Source organism: Squalius cephalus, assembly GCF_949319135.1.
Source record: "Squalius cephalus genome assembly, chromosome: 14".
Lineage (NCBI taxonomy): Eukaryota > Metazoa > Chordata > Actinopteri > Cypriniformes > Leuciscidae > Squalius > Squalius cephalus.
This window is the reverse complement of record NC_137135.1, coordinates 37,112,147-37,135,293: the sequence shown is the minus strand read 5'-3', so window position 1 is coordinate 37,135,293 and position 23,147 is coordinate 37,112,147. Positions and strand designations below refer to the sequence as shown.

The following is a 23,147-nucleotide window of genomic DNA, read 5'->3' as shown; positions in this document are numbered from 1 at the left end:
GCCGATTTTGTCAAATAGGGTGTCAAATTTCGTTCGACCTCCCCTCCACTAGTTGGCAGACATGTCATACTTCATCCCCGACTCAAAAAAAAGTCATGCTTCTATACAAAATCTTCGAGCTAGAGCGCTTTGAATCAGTGCGAACAAAAGCGGAGCTAGTGTGCGAGTGAGTCATTTTATCAGAGCAATATTGTCAACATCAGCGAGTATTTGCATTAGATTAGATGAGGACCACAATGGAAATAAGTCCTGGACTTTATTGTGTTTTTATCCTCGATTTTATCTGATGCCTTTTTGTTTTATGTTTAAGGCTTTCTTGATATAATTAAATAAATCAAATCAAATAAATCAAATTATTATTATTATCTAATGGAATCAATAAAGCTTACCCGCAATGAAGTGCTGGGTCTTCTATTCGTGGACCCTAATTCTGAAGGGGAATAACGTTATCTGCCTTCAGAAAATGACGGTGATTCTGAAAGTGAAAGTATAGCCCTACACCAAGCACAAACGGTGAATCCTTTGCCCAATATAACGTTAGATGGTCCTTTGCCCAATGTCAGTGGTGGGAACAATGTTTCCCGGGGTCGGAGTGTTCATCGCGAAGTTAGCAGGCGTGTTGTGGGGAACGAGGCGGCCGCGGGAGATTTTTACCGCGCTAGCCATGGTGACCGTGTGCCTCTCCGCAATCGCTGCGACAGTATTGTGGTGGAGGCTTTGTCTAATGCCACTGGGTATGTTAGACAAGGTCGAAGTATTCATAGGACAGTTAGGGGGCAACGTGGAGGCAGGGTGGGGAGTCGCAATGACAATGACAGTAGTCCGAGCTGTGCACACTCGGCGCGCGCGCGAGGCAGATCTGGCCGCGCCCGCGCTGCTCGTAGCAGGAGCAGAGGCGGTGTGACACGGGGCAGAGGGGCTATTATGCATAGTCTATCGCAAGACCACACCATGAAACACAACAAGAAATGTCACCTGGATGAATAGGGAGTCATTATCTCTACAGCAAAAGCCCTGCAACAATTGTTTTTGTCTGCCATTTATTACACTGTTGATTTACTATCTATTTCCCTGACCATTTAGTAGTGTACAATATGTGTTCTTTTTTGTGTGTTCATGTCCTTGTGATGTGTGCGTCTTTGTCAGCTAAAAAAACAAACAAAAAAACAAATAAACATCAACAAAAACCATAAAAATTCTATAATCCAAGATGACCGCCACCATATGACGTCATAATATGCAAATTCGATGGGAAAATGTAATCCCTACATAAACTTTGGGTCATCCTTAATATTTCTCTAATTTACAGAAAGTCTCTATCTTTTATCACTTTTAAGATATAGCCTTTTGAAATTAAGATGTCAAAATCGAACGTTTTAGGAAAAAACCTCTGGCGCCTAAAGGGTTAAACCCAGACAAGACTATATGCCTAAGGTGCTCTCAACACTCCTTAGCAGGGCCGGCCCGAGGCATAAGCGAACTAAGCGGCTGCTTGGGGCCCCCTTGCCACCAGGGGGCCCCCAAGCGAGTTTTTTTTTTTTTTTTTTTTTTACATATTAATTAACTTAAACAAGTGACATAAATGAATGAATGGATTAATAATTCAAGACAAGAAAATTCTGATTTCATGATCAATATACCTGCCTACATATGCTGCTGTGCCTGCCAGTGTTTGAGTCATGCGCATAACCTCGCGTGCATAGACAATTCGTGCGCAAAGTCACGGTAGGCTAATAAGCCATGTCACAAAAAATTGATTTGATCAATGATTTGTCCTTTAAGTTTAATGATATTCAGAACAGAACAAGAATAAAAAAATAACTATAAACAAGCCAAAAAGAAATCATTTAAAGTGAAAGTGAAAGCGGCGTTGGTCTCACGTAGGCTACCTCTCTCATTAGAATCAAAATGTTTCAACAATCGCGATGGATTTGGATGGCAAACTATTCTTTATTATAGGCTTCTTTGTACTTCACCCACGTTCCAATATCGAGGGAAAAATCATTCTCTTCACATGCGCAAAAATGTGCTTGAAATCCAATATCGAGGGAAAAAATCATTCTCTTCACATGCGCAAAAATGTGCTTGGAAACATCACAGTGGAGCGGTGCTTAGGCTACGCAGCGATGAAATGGTACGAATTGTAGGCTACTGACTATTTAAACAGAGCAGTGTAATTTTATATGTTAGGTTGACTATTTTATTATTATATTTTATTACGGCTATAACGAACAGGCTGCGATGTTATTGCAATGCTGCTGAATAGGCTATGTTGTGTGTGTGTGTGTGTGTGTGTGTGTGTGTGTGTGTGTGTGTGTGTGAGGCGCGGGCGCGATCGAACAGTGGAAACATAAAAACATACTCCGTCATGTTCATACAAGACATCATTCAAACTGCAAAGTGTTGAAAAACGTTGGAGGATATTTTGCAAATTATTTTTTTTTATATGTTTTGTGACAATTTGTTTTCAGAAGTTTCAAAGAAGTAGTAAAAGAGTAAAGAAAAAGTTTTATTTAAGTATATCTATTTTTTATTAAGTATTTATTTTGTATTAATACATAACCTCATTGTATTAATTTATAATGTAACAATATAGAGTGACATTGGGTCAATAATCGTCAAGCACAGGTGACTCCGCGTGGTGGGAGGGGGCCCCCAAATCAAATTCTGCTTAGGGCCCCCAAAAGGCTCGGGCCGGCACTGCTCCTTAGGGTACAAGTCATCTCACTCTCTGCTCTCCCCTCTGCTCAGGGTGAACAGCCACCAGACCCACTCTGCCCGGTGTGGGGACTTGGGGTGTACATTGAAGGATCTGGCAAACGGACCACCTGTTTGTTTGCTTCTGAGGCCCATTCTAAAGGGCTGTCAGTTACAAAGCAGAGACTGTCCCACTGGGTAGTGGATGAGATAGTGCTAGCCTACAAGTGCCTGGACTTGCAGCCCCATTGGAACGAGGGACCACTCCACCAGAGGAATGGCCTCCTCCTGGGCTGGTCTAGCAGGATATCCATGGCTGACATCTGTGCGGTGACAGGCTGGTCCTCGCCGTCCACCTTTATCAGGTATAACCTGGACGTCCCCGACACGTTCTGTCGACCTAAATTAGTCTCCACCCTGAGATAACCATTCCTACAGGCTCCGGTCCCGAACCCGAGCCTGCCATTTCTGGTTATTCTAACTCCTTGACTAATAGCCCACCTGAGGCCCTCCTCACTCCCGGGCTACGGCTTCGCAGGACGACTTCCTTTCTGCGCTGGTAGTATTTTGACGGTAAAATAGGTTAAAACTATTTTACAAGTTTAAAACAAAAATATAGAATATTAAAACAAAAATGTATGGCATAAAATAAATAACTGAATTCTTCTTAATTAAAATAAATGCATTTACTGCATCTCAAAAATAATTAAAACAAATAATTGAATAAAAAAGTGTAGGCATGTGATCAGCTAAAGACAAAAAAGAAGCAAACTCATTTCCTTTCCCCCTGATTCAAGTCTCTAAAAGTTCACTGAGAATATCTATACATCACATATGATGTATATTGTGAATCTATTGTTTATTCCCTTTCATGTTTGGTATCATTTTAAATGTCTTCCAAATTGTTAGGAGAATTCTGTTCTCCTTTTTGGGTGGTGTCTCTTCAAGATATCTGATAATTCTCTCCTCTCCTCTCAAAGCGACATTAGGCCCCTTAATGAACGTACCCAGAATAATCTATTCCCAGAAAGATCTAAATTATATCATAATCAATATTTAAGATTATTTTCTAATAAGAAACACGATGTACATTTGATAATCATTTGAAATTGGGGTAAGATTAAGTGCAGAGCTAAAGTAGAATTGAAACTAAATTCTAAAAATTAAGAGAACTTCACAGAACGCTGAAAAGACATATGCATTATACCTTCGCCCACACTGTTGGATTCCGACGAACATCATCATTGTGAAAAATGCATTTTAATAAAGACTGATATTTGTTTTTGTTTTCTGGCAGTATAGAAGAGGAAGAAGTTTGGAAGAGAAGAAATGTTTGGGGATCAGGAATAAGGATTTTTACATTTATCCTTAATAAATGTTTTATTAGGGGTAAATAGTTCTCACTTTAGATTAAGTCACACAAAAGTCAATGTAAGGCAAGTTTATTAATATAGCACATTTCACACACTGGTTATTCAAAGTGATTTACATACGGTAAATAGGATTTAAAAAGAATTATAAACGAATCCCAACAAGTGAATAGGAAATAAGAAGAACATTGATTAAAACTGATTTAAAATGTACTTAAAAGAATAAAAAGAGGACACATAGATGACAGTTAAACCTTAAATTTGCATCAATTCCCTTTATACATGAGCATTTATTTACTATGATTAAATAACTTCTTAATGTTTTGATGAACATTAACAACTTTAATACATGGTTTAAAATACATCAGATAGGTGTATTTATCAAGTTATTAACAAAGTATTAAAAAACATTAAGTCTTTACACTATTTGTAACTCACTATTTGTATTTAGCCTCTTCATGTGTTAACGATACTATTAATAATAAGCTATGAATTAACTGATGTGTTACCATGGAAGGGTGTAAGACAAAGTAATGGATAAAAAACTTATGATGATCAAAAAGATGAATACAAAATTAATGAATAAAGATTAATATAATTATTTAATGCAGATTATTAACAGTAGGTTATTAATTATGCTGATACAGATGAAGCCCAACAATTTTACAAGGAAAGCAAATAAAAAAAAACAAGTTTTTTATGAATTATGTATCAAACATTTTAGTAGAATTTGATTTCACATCTATAAGGACAACTAATATACTATATAAGGTAGTTTTTTTTTTTGATAAATGACATCAGTCTGCAGTTTTTTTTAAGCTGCATTTTGTACGTTTTTTTATTGCTATAATGAGTAATTTTATATTTTATACTTTGCATGTACTGTAATTAAAGCAATGTCAGCGGATATATAAATAATTGCTTAAGAAGTCAGAGTTAAGGTATTTTCTTGTAGCCGGTGTTTAGGCAGGCGGCAGCGGGACTTCAGGCGGAGGGTCCGGCTTATCGGTAATCTTCAAATCCTTGCAGAACAACACCGATTCTGATCCGAGACCCAGCTGGTACTGCCACAAATACAGACACTCGTGCGGCTTCAGCTCAAATGATAGTTGCTCTTCCTCTTCAGTCTCTTCTGTCCAGGTTTCCTTCTCAGTGTTCACACTTGAACCTCCGTATTCTGCCGATATGGAGAACTGACACTGTGTAATGAACCCTGCGAGTCCTCCAGCTGAGATCGAGGCAGACGCTGCTATCTTCCAGTTGTGTGTCATCTCGGACATCTTCTCCTTATTGTATCCAACCTTTTTAGTAACTTTCTTTTGCCATGTCACTGGTGTGGGACTGTCATTATTTAAATGTTTAATGTTCACCCACTTGCTGAATGCGGGGCCGTTGGTTATGGACAGCCCGCCTGGCAGGAAATTCAGAACATCGGGGTGAACGGATAAGACAGCAGTGCAGTCAGCTGTGTTGAGTCTGGTACCTTTGTAGTATTCAACTCCCCACTTTGAGGTTGGCTTGAGGAAGTAGTAGTGATCTGGATCGCCCCAGTAATAGAGACCATCTTTGCAATTGGGATGCAGGGGAAATTCTCCATTAAATGAAAATTCTTTACAGTCTTTCCTCAGGTTTGCTGTGTAAGTGCCCTTTTCCTGGAAGATGACGAAAAACCCGTTACAGCCTCTGTGTATCATGTCGTAAACAAAATTAGGAATGTCTGTCGATAATTCAAGGAACCCCAGGTAATGGTCTCCACCCCGATTTTTTGGATGAAGGGTGAAGACTTCAGAATCAGTGTCTTCTGTCAGGTCAGTGACTCTGCGGCATTCATCACCCTTAATGATGTAAAAGTAGCTATAGTCAGCAAAGTAATGGTCTCCATGTTGGCAGGAGGGGTGCAGAGCATGAATACTGAGGTCTGACCCTTTGTGGAAATCACTCGACCTCATATAGCAGCCGAGATCAGAGCGGATGATGTAGCAGTAATCCTTTGATCCACAGAAATCAACTCCTTTTATTTTGTTCTTGGGAATAATGCCTGCCATTTTGCCTTCACCTGCAACACAGGATAACAAATCAATAAATAAATAAATAAATGTTCAGATCGAATGGTTTTCTGTATTCTGTAGAGGTTTTGAGCTATTTTCCCGACACACTTTAAATTAGTCAAGGTCATATATGAAGATGCACCCCTGTAAATAACATGGTGTAAATATAGTGTAGAACAGCAGTATGTATGTAATAGTTGTGATTTGCTGTTTTCTTTAGCACTTTTGACAGAATCAAGAGACAGGCAGAGGTCGAGGCAGGCGGCTAGAAACAAGGGCCAATAAACAATCCCGGTCGGAACAGGCAGAGAACAATCAGTAATGAGAGAAGCAGTCCAAGGTCAGAGTACAATTAAACACAAGTAGGTAACGCTCAGAAATGAAGACTTCACAGAGAAGTGGTGTGTGAAAGTGGCTTACTCACACATATGTGTGTGTGTGTGAATGAGGTGCAGGTGTGTTGTGCAATCAGTCCCAGGTGAGAGGTATGATGGGAATTTGGGTTGGGCAATGATGAATTAACATTCCGGAGACGGATTCCTCCGGTGGTGCGGAGGAGGCGGTATGGGAGCCTCCTCTGTAACAGTAGCAATATATCATTTGAAATGTAATTTGCAAAATGACAATGCATTTCTGTATTTAAATGTAAATTTTTCATACCATATGCAATGTTTGGAGAAAAATGATAATTCAAATTCAATAATATAAATTACATTTGCTATTTCCAACACTGCTTTTAACATAATAATTTAAATATATTGTTGGATTACATACAGTGTTGGGAAAGTTCACTTTCTACATTAACTAGTTCAAAGTTCAGTTCACAAATTTTAAAATGAACTAGTTCAGTTCATAGTTCATATACTCTAATTTTTTAACTAAGTTCACAGTTCCGAAAATTAACTAGTTCATAGTTCTTTTTTTTCCATGTTGCTGCGAGATATTATTTTTCAAAATGATTACCACAGCCCATATAGAACCACAGACAATTATTGTATCAGTTTTAACACTGAAGCTATGCGTCAGATTTTTCCCATCCTCACCGACCTGTCATAAAACTCGTTTAAATGATCATACGTCGCCTCCTTGCTGCTTTTTGTTTTGTTTTGATTTGTAACGTAAGTGATGAGTCGTTCATGAAAGATCCATTCATTGCGTCTGTCACGTGACAAATAAACGAAAGACTCGAGGTAAAGTAATTACAGAGCCCGTCTACGTAGAGCCTGCCCACTCCCTATTAAGCCCTATTGTACCGAATGTTGGTTGTAGTTCCACCAGAGTTCCACTGGGGGCGATCGCCATGAGTGCAGAATGAATGGGAGTCTATGGGGCTAGTTGGCTAAATGTGTCTCTTTCACCCGATTGCCGTTGAGAAATCTCAGATCTGATTGTAGATTTTGCAAGTTCAACATGGGTTATAGGTTGAAAGTTGAATGAACGAGTACTTATGTCCTTTCGATTTCTTACAGGTTGAGTTGTTGTTGTCCATAACATGCTAGCATTCTGCTAATGAACGCTGATTGGTCAGTGAAGGACTGATTACGACCAGAGATACCGCTTGATGGCATCGTGTCATCCGAAGCGGGACCAGAAACAAACAAAACAAAAACTCTTCTAGCACGTGTGTTTCCCTGTGTCAGCTGTGTTGTCGATGCCTCGAGAGAAAAGAAAGTGCAGAGCGCGAAAGCACCAGTGTGACTGAAGGATTGCCGTAAAGCAGTATCTCTGGTCGTACGATGTGTATGACGTCATTGACACTTTAAAAGACTTTTTAAAGCAAATAAGTGACTCTAAAAAATCTAGCACCCAGCAATGTGTAATTTATTTGCATTTCCTTTCGAATACAACATTCAAATTACTAGACAAAAAATTATATCCTGAGAAAAGTGGATTTTTATAGGTATAGCGCCATAGACCTCCATTCATTCTGCACTCGTCCTGTGAGCGCCCTCATATGGAGCCAGAGTGGAACTGCAACCAGTTCAGAAGCCGGAAGTGTACTGAGAGTGAAACTTCTCGCCATATTAGACATTCTCTGGTAATTATTTATGTTCCCTGAAACTGATTTTTGACTGCATTATAATTATTTCTTAATTCAGAATATGATCAAGATTGCGTAGGTGGATGTGTTCGGGGAATTTGCCAGTTAATAGTATAACATTTAAAGCCCCTTAAATGAACGAAATGACTCGAAAAAAGATTTGTTCATTTTGATGAACGAGATCGAACAACGCGGCGGTGCGACACTGGTGGCTGGTGTTGCCAGATTGGGTGTTTTTTCCGCTACATATTAAGGCCGTTTTACGGTGGGTTTTAGGTGGGTTTTCGCCTGGAAGGCTCTATAGAAATCTGGCATCCTATTGAACAAAGTTAAGAGCGTGGCATTCACAGACACCAGAATGAACAAGTTCACAGTAACGTTCATCAGGCAGTAATACGGTACGTTCAGTTCACGTTCGCCCAAAATATGAACAAGTTCATGAACGCGTTCAGGCACAACACTGATTACATATTTATTAAATGTTTAATTTAGTTTTTCCACTGCAATAGTATATAAACTGATAAAGTTTAGTAGACTGATTTATTGAGTCTCCAGCAAGAGTCTCCTTTTCCTGCCAGACCTGTTTTCTCTATTGTGTTTTAAATGCGTTAGATCACTGAGATTCTCCCCTTTCGGAGCCCAGACGTTGAATCGTTAGGTTGATTGACTTTCACCTTTTGTCTTTAATGGCTCTGGGATGGCTCTTTGGAACTGGAGTTCCTGGCCAGTATCAGCATGTGAATAGTTATGCTGATTCAATTGGACTGGTATGCTCTCAGAGTAGGGTGTGTTCCCACTTCATTTGCATGCTTTATTCAGAGTTTAATCCCTCCCCCTTGGAATGTATATAACCACAATGTATAATGTTTTAGTTAGACTTTGGTGACTGCAGCTACCGACAGCTCGTGTTCTCAATAAAGAATCCTGCTGAAGAAACAGCCAAGTCTCCTGGTCTTCGATTCTGAGTTTACAACAATATATAACGTTTTATAATTTGCAAAATTCAAATGAAAATACAAGGGATAGGGAAGGGATAATGTTCCCTTCAGGCTGGGGTTGTATTCGCTATAACAACCGCCTCGCTCTACATTATCCCGCTTATTACATGGCTACCTACCAAATAAATCAATAATTTGACACAAAATATTGATTTAAAAAGGAGTTTTATTTAAAAACGATTTTATTGCTTCAGCTAAAGAAAATAATCCGTTCCGTCTCTACGGTTAGAATCCTGCGTCCTGCGCTGTGTTTTTCATGGCAACGGTGTTATACTTCGCAGCGTCTGTTATCAAGAAATAACACGCTTCATTAGAATGCAACCAAGCCATGTAATAAATCTCTATATTAACAATAGTCTGATTGATTCCGAGTCTTGAATTGTAAACTCTTAAGGGTTGGCTTTCTAAATTGGTTATGTGTCTATTCAATTGGTTTTGTGTCTCTGAATAATGCCTGAACTTCGTACTTAGAGCACTTCTTGCGTTGTTTTTGCCTCTTCATGATGATTCGCTTAATTTAGTCCTAATTTGAAAGTCGCTTTGGATATAAGCGTCTGCTAAATGTAAAATGTAAATGTATTCAGAATGACTTATGAGCAGCAACCTTTTTATTTTGGGTATGTCATGTATGCATAACTTGCCAAAATTGGGTCTTAAAGTAAGGGGTTTAAAAAATATATGGTAATAAAATGGCATGTAATATTTCTGAGTACCAGTGTTAATTTCGTTGACGAATAATTTTCGTCATTATTTTCGTCAACGACATTTCTTCACAGACGAAAACGAGACGATAACTAAATAACAACTAGTTTTAAAAGACAAAAACTATGACGAAAATCTATTGACATTTTCGTCAACGAATAAAAACTAGACGAAAATGTTAGATAGTGACGATTTGGGAAGCGATCCAGTCTGATGTCCTGCATTTGTGGTAGATGCGCACATTTGACGTGCTGATCTACCCCGCTGCACACGAGTTGGCATGCGCTGCATGTCTCATAAAACGTTAAAACATGTAAACGTCTGGGAGAATGAGTAGAGCAGACATGTAGATCTGAATAAGAGTGTCGACGCAAAAAAGAGCTATATTCGGTACGGTTTTCTGTGCGCGCACACACCCGACCCGAAGCGTGCAGCCATTCACAGACACCTAGCGCGCGAGTACAGAATTGAGCTCTCTTTCGTGTCTGAATGGACAAATACACACAACAACATTATGTCTAAATGTCCGTTTTGGAGAGTATTCACGTAAATTATGTCGGTTATGTCTTAAACAGTTGTGAGTGTATCTATGTGCATCAGTGCATTGGATCCGCATGTCATAGGACATGATCCGATGTCTTAAAGTGACAGTGGGCAATAAACCTAATGCAGTCTGTGTCCTTAATATTGATCAAGCAACAAAAGAAAGAGAGAAAAGCATTCACTGCTCGTTAATAGCTTTAATAAGGATTAATTATATTTAATTCACACAAGTAAATGCTTGAAAGAATAGAGAATGATGTATGCAAGTAGTTATAAAGAATCATATATCATTCATTGACAATAAGACTATTCTACTGTAGAAAAAGTGGTTTTATTTAATTTTAAGATATTTTTTAAGTTACAGTAGTTAAATCTGTATCTGTATTGCATGTTCAAACTTTAAAATCATTCATATTAGCAGGTTAATATATGTTTTCTCCGGGAGTATGGGTTTGGACATTTTAGAGAAATTCTAAATGAATGCATTTCAATTTAAGCCCATTATATTTTAGTCGACTAAATCTACTGTAGATTTAGTCGACTAAAATCTTATGATATTTCGCCGACTAAAACTAGACTAAAACTAAAACTAAATTCAGATGACTAAAATATGACTAAAACTAAATGGCATTTTAGTCAAAAGACTATGACTAAAACTAAATAAAAATTTGCTGTCAAAATTAACACTGCTGAGTACATCTTTTTAAAATGAAATATTCTTAAATCATGTAAAAATGGCCTATACCCATGAGCACATAAACACAAATACAGATCTTCAAATGAGCTCCGAACGCTCTTTATTAGAAACACACTCACCTGGACGTGTGTATCAGTGGTGGATCTGATGGACAGCTTCAGTCTGAGAGAGAGAGAGAGAGAGATGTATCTGACTGCTGCCTTAAATACAGCTCCAGAGAGGAAAAACACCCACGAGCCTCGAGGCAGAACAGTGGACTACACGCACAACTTGTTTTAACTCGTGAGTTTCCGTATAGTTTTCAGCGCACCTACTCGAGAACACAGATTATTACTGCGTTATGGCTGTTGTGTTGCTATAAATTAAAAAAACTCTCTCACAAAGAGACAGACAGCAGTGCAACCTTGTTACCAGATATACACTATCCATTATCAATCGCTTTTTTACACTGTAAGTAGCTGATAAAATAAGAATCATTTGCATTTCCATGCTTCCCTAGTTATTTTTTATCAGTAAAGTTTTAAGCTACTTGTCCAGTCGGGCATGTAAAATTCACTTTCACACTCGTGGCCCTTCAAAAAAACACTTGTCCCAGACAATCAAACAGTTGAACCAAAGATAGCCGTTGTTAAATGTGTTGATCAAATTAAAGACTTACAGTGATAAAAAAAAAATAGGTTAAGCTTATCATTTTACCTTCTCCTTTTTATCAAGTTCTTGTGGATTTACGGTCTGACATAGACATTGAATAAGCAAAACAGTCCCACGAAGTAATTATCTTACTGCATAAAAAATAAGTAACAAATAGACATGTTCATGTGGTGTGAATTACTGAATTAAATATAAATGAATGTTTCTGGTGTATGATGAAATGATGTAAAGTTGAATGAAACTGCTATCGTGGCTTCAATCTGGCAAGAGAAGTGCGGATCAGGTGTGTTTCCCTTACACTCGCTGCTTCACCACTATAGTACGATGCATCGTTGAAGAAATCAACTGGATAGCCTCGACTGTTGCCCAATACCATATTGTCACAAACTGGTTGTTCAACCACGGCGGTTAATGTGTCATGCAGGTGTTAGAGTAATACAGACATGGAATCTGAGGACTATTTCTCATTTTTTTCAGTTATTTTGCTTTATCTCCAGATTCAATCACAGGCTTGTTCTTACGGTTCTTACGCACTAGAGCTCATGCACACTCTTCAAAAACTAGGCTTTAAATCTCTTGACAAACTAAAAGGCATAAATTACATTTGTATGTATTCTAAATAAAAGATATAGATTGACTCCCTGTGCCGATGCATTGATGAAGTCAACACTTGGATGTGCCAAAACTTTTGCATTATTAGATGTTGTACAGATGTTGTACAGTTTTTGTCTTATTGCTATACATTTTTTATATGTATTAATATATTGCCATACATGGTTCATGCATATATTTCAGAATATTGACAAATATATGCACTTGATTCTCATATATGAAAATGTATTGTTTAATATATCACTTTATATCTACTTTATATATAATATATTCACGTATATTTTTGTTTCGTAAGGGACTCTTCCTTGTCTCTTGTATTTTACGTGGATTGTTTGCAAGTGTTTTGACACTTTGCCTGGCATGACTACGATTCTGGATTTTCCAATAAAGGTGCACTTGGATCTCACTTAAGCCTCAGAGCAATCTGTGACAAAAAATACAAGAGACAAGGGAGAGTGCTCAGACCAGGAGCGTAGCCAGAATTTATTTTAAGATGGGCCCCCCCAAAAATAAAATTCTGGCTACGCTCCTGGCTACCAAACTCTTCATATATTTGCTGAGTAAGATTTACATTTACATTTACATTTATTCATTTAGCTGACGCTTTTATCCAAAGCGACTTACAATTGCTATTCATGTCAGAGGTCGCACGCCTCTGGAGCAACTAGGGGTTAAGTGTCTTGCTCAGGGACACATTGGTGTCTCACAGTGGATTCGAACCCGGATCTCTCACACCAAAGGCTTGTGTCTTATCCACTGCGCCATCACCACCCCAAAATTTCCCTTTGAAGATGACATCATTGACATCATTGACACTTTTTATAGACTCATGTAAAAGATAATAATCGCCGAGCTATGTCGTAGGCTGTTATAGCCTAGGCTATATATATATATATACTGGTCATCTCTAGGCTTGACTACTGTAATGCTCTTCTGGCCGGACTTCCAGCATGTGCAACAAAACCCCTACAGTTGATCCAGAATGCTGCAGCTCGCCTTGTCTTCAACGAGCCCAAGAGGTCACATGTCACTCCTCTGTTCATCTCTCTGCACTGGCTACCTCTCGCTGCTCGCATCAAGTTCAAGGCATTGACGCTTGCTTACAGATCTGTCACAGGCTCAGCTCCCTCCTACTTTCACTCACTCCTACGAGTCTACATCCCTGCCAGACGCCTACGATCGGTCAACGAGCGACGCCTCGTGGTTCCATCACAGAGAGCCACAAAATCACTCTCAAGAACATTCTCATTCACAGTTCCCTGCTGGTGGAACGCTCTCCCCACCCTCATCCGGAATGCAGAATCCCTGACAACATTCAAAAGACAGCTGAAAACCCATCTCTTCCGTGAGCACTTAACCGCAAAAAAAAAAAAAAAAAAAAAAATCCTTTCCCTTTGAAACATCACTTATCAGGCTTATGCTACTCTGAATAATGTCTGAACTTCGTATTTTGAGCACTCCTTGCGTTGTTGTTGTTTTTGCCTCTTTTAGGTGACTCGCTTATTTAGTCCTAATTTGTAAGTCGCTTTGGATAAAAGCGTCTGCTAAATGACTAAATGTAAATGTAAATGTAAATTAAGAAGATGAGGCACGCGGGAGGAGGAAAAATGCCGACTGTTGCTTGTTCTCACAGGACAGCATCAAACTTCTGTCACGCTGACACTTTGACCCCAGGGGATCTTTTGAAAAACTTTCAATTGTTTTACTCAAAGTCAACGAAAAACCGAGCAGGACCAAGCCATTTTACAGCTGATCTCCGTAAAAAAAAGTTCAGGAGGTTCTCTATTTTTAGTTCAGTGCCTGTAAGTTATATAAGATTAGTATTGACCAAGTTCAGAGGCTGTCATATGTGAATCAACTTACTTTGTTGTGTATATTCAACAGTTAAAATATGAAAAATAACTTTTATATTGATTCAATGGATTAATTGCATTTTGGAAAAAAAGTGTCATGAATTTATTGCATTTTGGGGGGAAACTAATCCTTTTTTATAATAAATATTTGAAAATCAAAATCTGGATTTGAAATTGTTATGTTATTATAACCTAAATATGCTATGTGAAAGTTTGAAACAAAAAATAGTGGTTTTCATCTTTCCACTAAAGAAAACACATATTACTCAAATTAATCATAATGGATTTATCGCGTTTTGAAACCAAACTCTTCATATACAACAGATATAGGCTATAGGCTACAAGAAATGTGGTCATCACTGGTTGTGAAGGCGGTTCATCAATTGCAAACAAGTCATTGCGCATTGTGCCGATCTGAGTCGAAGTCTCACCGCTATTCATGTGATGAAATATTTGCGTTTCTGTCTCCTAGCCGCTTCACTCGCTGTCGTCTCGTAGTAAGCTGAAGCAAACTCAGATGTAGATGGCTTATTTTCTCCTTCTCGCTCTTCTGTTCGTGCGTAATATTGTACTTTGCACAACGCTGCCATTGTCACCGCAAGAACTCTCACGCGAAGATGACAGCGTAGGTTACGCACAACACGTCAAATCAAGTTTGAAAACAGCCGCATTTTACCGCGCAGTATTTTGATTGGTCAATCTATCAATTAGACTAACACATCAACAATTTCTTATTTTTATTATTTTATTTTAAGCAATCAGAAATCTGAGGGGGCCGGACATGTAAATGAGGGGGCCTAGGCCCACCCAGGCCCCCTCGTGGCTACGCCACTGGCTCAGACATGCAGTGTGACAATTACAAAACCTTGATGAGAAATGAAAGAACATGGTATAAGTAGCGTGAGACAAACAATGTAATGACAAACAGGTGAATGCAATAATTCATGATGAGTCCGGGCAAAGGATTATGGGGACTGAAGTTCATGGCTGAGTGGCAAAGGTCAGAGAAGGAGTGCCCTCTAGTGGTCAGCCTAGGCCAGGGGTGGGCAAACTACGGCCCGCGGGCCACATACGGCCCGTTAGGCTGTTTAGTCCGGCCCGTCGAGTATTTAAAAAATTGTCTTATAATCGTGTTCATTTTGCCTTTTTCTTGCAATACTTTGTGTTATATATATATATATATATATATATACATATATATTGCGTTGCATATATTTGACAATCAGAATATCAGATATTTCATGCCATAGCTAACAAATGTAAAAAAGGAAAAATGACATAAAAGCAGATCATCATTCATTCAGCGCTGTTGTGGCTGCGGTGTGTCACGTAACAAGCAATGACGCATCACCATGGAAACCAAACAGACAGCGACATAAGCGCATAGACTTGTTGCACGTTAATGTTTTTTCCTTTTTTGGAAACTCACGGAGAAAAACATGTTTGGTAACCGCTTGCACACCTGTTTAGTTTTTCCTTTGATTTGTCTGCTATTTAGTTTCTTTGCTCCTCTGGATTTGTGGATGTATCCTGACTGATTCCGTTTTTTATCGCCTGCTCTTTATCGCCCGGCTTTCGACTACGCTCCCCTGTCTGCCATGTACAGAACCCGGTTTTGTTCATTAAATGTTCTGATCTGCCTTTGCTTTTTATGTTTTATTTTATTATACATAAAATAAATTTATACATTCGTTTATTTCGTTTTTTTCCACAAATGTATGACTTTTGGAAGTGCAAATTGATGCCATATGCAGTTTTAATAAAGTTGAATTAACGTAACCTTCTGTCATTTTTACTTTTCTAAGTGTACACTTGCAGGTGTTTTGTTTCTAATTTACTGTTAGGCCCATTAAATAATAATAAGGATAAACAATATTTAAAAAGTATAGGCTATAATTATCTAACATCTGACTAATTAAAAATTAACCTCAAAACATAACATGCTAAATGGGGGATATCTAGCATAAATAATGTATTGTCAGAATGTCGTCTCTCAGTTGGTGAATTTCGCGTAGACGTTGCCACAACGTATTTGCTCAGCCCGATCTCATGAAAGTGCGAATACCACGTATTGTATTTGTAGTGCTTATGATACGCAGTTTTCGCGTGCATATGTTACGCACTTTACGGCGTGTAATAGGCACGCACTCCGCAGCCCTAATCCTAGGGGTTTACAGTGCGTAGCATATGCACGCAAAAAACATTTTTGGCATATAAATGGCACGAGAAATAAAATTCGTGGTACAGATACGCACTTTCATGAGATCGTGTTTCATAATCTGCTACTGGGCCGGCCCTCTGTCAAATTTTAAAACCCAGTGTGGCCCTTGAGCCAAAAAGTTTGCCCACCCCTGGCCTAGGCACATCAGCTAGTGACTGTGACAGACTGTTTATGGACAGGTTATGGAGTCACAGCATATTTCGGCTACGAGTGAAACGCAGGGCGGCGTCTGAAGTTAGAAATTCCTCCGCTGAACACGACACAAGCTCCGGCATGAGATTCAGCGTCGTTACGGTGGAGACGGGACAACAGAGACTGGTCCATTACATTTGAATTACTTAGTTTTTTATTTAAGGGGCTACCGGAGGAGTTTTGAGATCTATAGTCTAAATAGACTTGACCCTCCCTTCGCCAGCAATATATTTTTCTATGACCCTCCAAAATGATTGTGAAAAAAGTCATGACCCTCCCCGATAATTTATTGATTATTTCTGTACTGGTTTGCGCTGGGCAAAGATGTTCAGATATCTCTATGCCTAGTAGACCTACACCAAACGTTCTTTAAAAAGGGTCCTGTACAGTGCGACATATATCTACGAAAAGATTGGTCTGTGCGATGAATAAATGTGCCACTGTAGCACGCGTGCGATACAGTCTTGTAAAGCGATATCAGGATTTTTGATCGTGGATGATTTAATGTCTCCACGATCTGCTTTTGAAGAAATATGGTAGTATTGCGCTACAGCGCACATTCTATCAGCTGCAGTTCTGGCGCCTCAGTCCCAATACTGTAAAACTCCACGTACATTCACATCACACATGTTAACGCAGCGGTAGAGTTACACTCACAGGACACTGCACTTATTCACAATCACAAAAGTTCATTATTTGCTCGTGCTTTAAAGCTTTGCCGGGTAAACATTTCATAGGTGTTCTGATCTGACATGATGTACTTTTTCTGAGTGCGTGCGCGTGCACTGTCAAACAGCGCCAAACTGGACTTTATCTTTCGCGTCCGATTTTTGTTGGGTCAGACCCATCTGCTAGCGATGGGGGGCCGAGACTGAGAGAGCTCTGGAGCTACATGGAAAAATATGCACCAAGCAAGCCACTTTGAAGTTTTGCTGTTTTCATGAATACAAAAGTTGGGTGACCCTCCCCCTAGACTATAAAAAGTTGGGTGACCCTCCCCTCTACAAAGAATAAAAAGACATGACCCTCCCCTATTTTCCTCCGGTGGTCCATTCCATAAATACAGAACTGTCCCTTATAAATGTTTAATTTTTTACTTCTAATATTTGTTAGGCAATATGTATTCAAAACTATATAAAATATGTTATACTGTAAAATATGATCAAAAATAAAGGAATTATCATGCAAACCAGTGGTTGTGTGGAGCATTTTTTTTTTTTTTTTTTTTAGTTTAGAGGATTAATCTGTAAACATTAATTCATGTATGAAGTAAAAAATAAATATATAAAAAATACTACTAAAGTAAAAATGAATCAACCCATTATGCTGGGTTAAATTAACCCAACATGTGTTCTGTCCTATATTTACCTAGCCCTTGGGTTGTTTTTAACCCAGTGCTTTTTAGAGTGTATGCTGAAGAAGGCTTGGCTTGGGAACTCTGCTTCTCCATATTAGAACTCAGTTCCTCATTCTCCTTAATCTATTTACTGTGGCTTTTAATTGATTTAAATATATTTTTGGACCTGTTCTTTTGAGGGGAAATTTGCATACTCTAGAAACATGTCCCTCTTTGCCACATGAGTAACATACTGGGAGATTATCAGGGTTATAAGGAGGTGGTCTCTCCACTATATCTCCAGTATCATGGTCTTCTTTTTTCTAATAGAAATCTGTTCTAATCTATGCTTTTTAACATTTATTACTGACACAGGATGCATTTTTTTCCCCATTAACATTATTGTTGTAAAACTGTGTCATATTAGTAATAATGTAACTGTATTCAGAGAGGTGTCACAAACATTGTCACAGGAGAACGGGCGAATGTGTCACATTTGTAAATCAAAGCAGTTTTAAAACTGACATCATTCTGAGTAATATCAGGATTGCCACTGAAAGTCTTAAAGGGTTAGTTCACTCAAAAATGAAAATTCTGTCAGTAATTACGCACCCTCATGTTGTTCCAACACCGTAAGACTTTCGTTCATCTTCGGAACACAAATTAAGATATTTTTTATGAAATCTGAGAGCTGTCTCACTTCTCCATAGGCTTCTAGGTAATCGAGATCTGTCATCCCAGAAAAGTTAGTAAAGACATCATTAAAATAGTCGAAGTGACTACAGTGGCTCAACCTTAAGTTTGTCAAGCGACGAGAATACTTTTTGTGCGCAAAAATAAATAAATAACAACTTTATTCAACTATTAATTTTCTTCCGTGGGCCTCTGAGTGAGATCACGAGAGCCATGTGCGAGAAACTGAGACGATCATTTGATGGGAAAGTGTGAACGGTAAGCCATTCATTTTGCGGCATTGGTAAGGCACTTTTAAGTTTTCTCGTTGGTTCCCTTTCAATTCAGTCACGTTCGACGTAGTCGATCACGCTTAGGGAGCCTGTCATCTTCGAGTATTGTAAAAACGAGCCAATGCACATTGGCGTGCGTGAACTGCATCACACGCTCCGCCCCGCAGCGCGGGTATAAATACGGAAGTGGATGCACGCACCAGTTGTCTTTCGCTTCAGAGCCGATCTGGTTTCTGATGTCTCTGAAGAGTCTTGTGTTTACAACGAGTGAGTGTGTCTGTGTTCTACTGGAAGACTCTCCCAGTGCTGGTGTTTCTACAGAGAGTGCAGCGGTGATCGCGAGCTTCTGGCTCTCAGCTGCTGTTTTAACAGCATAACATTTCTGAGTTGTTGATGGTTGGTTAGAGTGCATAGAAGAGAGTGCTTCACGGTGCGGTTCGAGGACCCGGTCATGCCTTCTCACGCACTCTCTGCCGTCATGTAGAGACAGGTAAGTGTTGCACTACACACGCCGCTTCGTGTCGCCTTCGGGCCTTCCGAGTCGGGTCCCTGTTCTATACCTCACTGCCTCACCCGAGAGTACGTCTGTGGTACCCTTGGTACCCCTGGGCCGGTTCGTTGAAGCACTAAAAGGTGCTCCGTAGCAGAAGACTCGGCTAGGCGATTCAGTTCGCACGGCGTCCGCCCGTGCTCAGCGCTATTCGTTACACTTCGGTGTCCATCCTACTGCCGAAGGATGCAATTGAGCCGTCCCTCCAGCCAATATGAAGACTGGCTTCTGTAGCCCATACTTCATTGTACCCAAGTATGTGGTGAGTTACGACCATCTTGGACCTGTGTCTCTAAAAATCGGGCCCTTTTCAAAGCGTTCGTTCAAGTTGCAAACACAGAAACGCATTTTCCATGCTCCGTCCCCGAGATTGGTCTGCAGCGTTCGACCTGAAGGACGCGTACTTTAGATCTCTACCTACTGCAACGCAGGTCATGCCTGTCTTCTTGCGTTCGAACAGTCGAAGTCTCAGTACAAGTCCCTCCCTTCGAATGCTGCCGAAGGATAGTCCGACAATATGGGGCTAATGTTGAACAATGTGAACACCACAGCCAATCACGTCAAAGCGCTATAACATTTGCAGCCAATCAGAGAGCGCCATTCTTAACATTTTCTTATAATTTTCAACATTTGACCAATCAGAGTACAAGATTTTCTTATCATTTTCAACATTTGACCAATCAGAGTACAAGGAAATGTCAACGGCACGTTTACGCTTATCACTGCTAGGTGAAGTCAGGAAGCTAGCCAAGTGTCAATCAAGTTGCCGAACTGAGCCGAAGGTGTACGAAGTAATGACATAATCCTCAGGGGCGTCAGAGGTCAAAAAGTTCAGTAGACGTTGAGCATCACTGTCACGGAGGTCAGACAGCATAATTTTAATGGCGGACCGTGAAACATTTTTTTCGGTAACTTTTACTGTATTTTCGGACAACAGGTAAGAACGCATAATGTAATATGTTGTGTGTGCTTTCTTTTTAAGAAATCATTTTTATTAATACAAGTTTTGTCCAAAACGATTTAACCTGTTTTTACACCTACCTGCCAGCTGTACAGGGGCGACTGTAGTCTGCTTATTGGTCAGTTTCACCGTCTCAGGTGGGTTTAGTCACATGATCAAGAAAAATGGTGAAAGAACAATGTAGCCTATGTGATCTCTCTTTCTTCAATGGGCTCTGCTCTGGTATTCTCCTCTTCCTCTCTAATTGGGCTCTGCCATTATTGGTTAAAGGACACTCACGTCCGTCATGGCATCTCTCTTGATCTTTTTCAAATGGCTATTGAAGCTACATCTTTCATTCTGTATCTCTCAGGTAATATTCCACTTATGCACATTTAATTATACACGTATTATTAATTAAGTCATCATGCATCTGCTTTGTAGCCATTTCAAGTGTAACCTTCATTACTGTTAATAAACGCCTTCTCTTACAAACTATGTGCAAACTAGTTTTGATTTTAAGTCATTTTAAAAGGTTCCTGTTGAATTACAATATACTCACATTCTAGCAATACCTTCCCACACATTCTTCTATTCTAACTGTGCTTATTTCAATCTGTATAAATAGCAGAGGGTGGTCATACACAGAAAAAAAAATAAGACAAAGAAAGAAAGCAGTTCCTTTAGATATACAATGAAATATTGGAAGAATAGATATTTTCTCATTTACTAATTTTACATTTTTATATATTTTTTGCCAATGTGCTGTTACATTAAATTTGTCTTTTCGTTGAAATGTTTTGCCCTTTTTTAGTTTACCAAGCCACGATTTGGTGGGTCCCACATATCTGCTGCAAAGCCAAATCTGAGTGTGGCTAGGAGACCATCTCAGGTTGTTGACCAGCACAGCAGTGTCCAGCGCCCCTACACCAGCCCAGCACAGCAGTGTCCAGCGCCCCTACACCAAGCACCTCTGTCTCTGTAAGTACTGTTAGTACTGGCATAATCAACGTTGTATTCTATGAGGACACATTCCACATCTGTGCACGTTTGAGAAACATATTTTGTATTCCAGGAAATCTTATCATAATGAAGTAAGAGCAATACTATACAGTACTATAGAATGTTTGAATGAAATAGATTTTATATAAAATAAAAATAATTGAATTTGCATATTAACTGTCACAACTCACTAGTCACACACAATTCTGAAAACTTTTGGAACAAATGTATACATTTTACTCTATTACCTTAAGTATGTATTTGACATCCAATATTTTCTATTTTATGTGAGGGTAGTCTTGGATAGATAAAGCGCTAATTAAATAAATGACCTGCTAGAGTAAATGTTTTGTCTTTTTCCTTCACAGACTGCTCCTTCGGGGGCAATATTGCAAGCTTTATCTGCAGTTCGACTGCATCGTTTGTGGTCGGAGACCTTGCCTCCAGAGGATCACAGGTGGATTGCCAGCAGGCTTTTTAAAATGGGGCCCAAGGGAAAACCAGAGCTGCGAGACAACCTACAGCTCTGGTATTACCCACCACAGACAGCACTTATATTCAATCAGGCTCCAGCTCCAGACAGATTTTTTTGCCATGCTCTGTTGCTGTGGATGCCGTACAAGCTGTGGAAGGTCAAGGTTATCTGTCCCAATTCTGCCTGCGGGCATCAGCTGACAGGAGGTGGTCTGCACAAAAGGGCACGGCAGGTTTTGGACATCGACAGGATGTACAACATGGTCACAGAAACCCTCATCTGTACCAAGTGTAAAGCCTTGCATGTGTCCTGGAGTCAGACTGTCCTGCAACAGCTGGATCTGGCCCATCGCTCTGAGTTTCGGGTCATCCTCACGCGGAAGTACGTACACTTTCATTCCACAGCCAGTTGATAGCCCAATATCACATATGTTTGCAAAACCTTTACAAATCAAATATGTAAAATATATGAATGTGTGAATTTTGCTTTTCCTAAGATATGCCTGTGATATGAGAGTCATTCGGCTCCTGGTCTAGGCAACAGTCTCACGCGGGTCATTAAACAGCTGCGTGAGAACCACAGCGAGGAGTGGCTCCAGCGTCTGGCCCGGTAAACCACCCAATGTGTGGACTTCATCAAACGACCCGGGGTGTCGCAAATAAAATTCTGCAAAAAGCTGCAAGTGGCTGCTCACCGTGTACAGCCAAGACATCCTGACAAGGCTGGATGAAATCCAAGCAAGGATAACATCCACGTATGGTTCAGTCTTGAAGATGGATTAAATGAGAACACTAGTGTACTATTTATGAAGGCTATATCCTTAACACCAAGCATATCTGCAGACTCTGTTGATTTTCTCCTTGATTCTTTCAACTCAAAAGTTAAAAGTGTAATTGATGATATTGCTCCTGTTAAAGTCAGGAAGAAGAGTGGCAGATAAAAAGCACCTTGGAGAAACTCAACAGCAGTGCAAAATATGAAAAGACAATGCAGAAAAGCAGAGCGCATGTGGCGGAAGACAAAACTTGTAGTCCATTATAACATCTACAAAGACAGCCTTAATGCTTTCAATATGGAACTAGGCAAAGCTAGACAGACTTTCTTCTCAAATATTATAAACAGTAATTTAAACAACACACACACTCTTTTTGCTACTGTAGAGAGACTGACAAACTCCCCAAGCCAGATTCCCAGTGAAATGCTCTCAGTGAACAAGTGCAGTGAGTTTGCTTCGTTCTTCTCTGAGAAAATCAA

At 39.5% G+C, this 23,147-nt stretch overlaps 1 protein-coding gene and 1 long non-coding RNA gene across 2 annotated transcripts in view; both read right to left on the bottom strand.

Annotated features, from left to right (window-relative positions):
* Positions 1-23,147, bottom strand: part of LOC307171614 — a 457,352-nt gene that overhangs the window by 346,494 nt on the left and 87,711 nt on the right. The window lies entirely within an intron of this gene.
* Positions 4,125-11,314, bottom strand: LOC307171559 (uncharacterized protein). Its single transcript, XM_079893258.1, has 2 exons — positions 11,216-11,314; positions 4,125-6,123 (listed from the first exon to the last, which is right to left on the bottom strand). Exon 2 carries the CDS (start codon positions 6,110-6,112, stop codon positions 5,030-5,032), a length of 1,083 nt encoding a protein of 360 aa, XP_079749384.1. The 5' UTR covers positions 6,113-6,123; positions 11,216-11,314; the 3' UTR covers positions 4,125-5,029.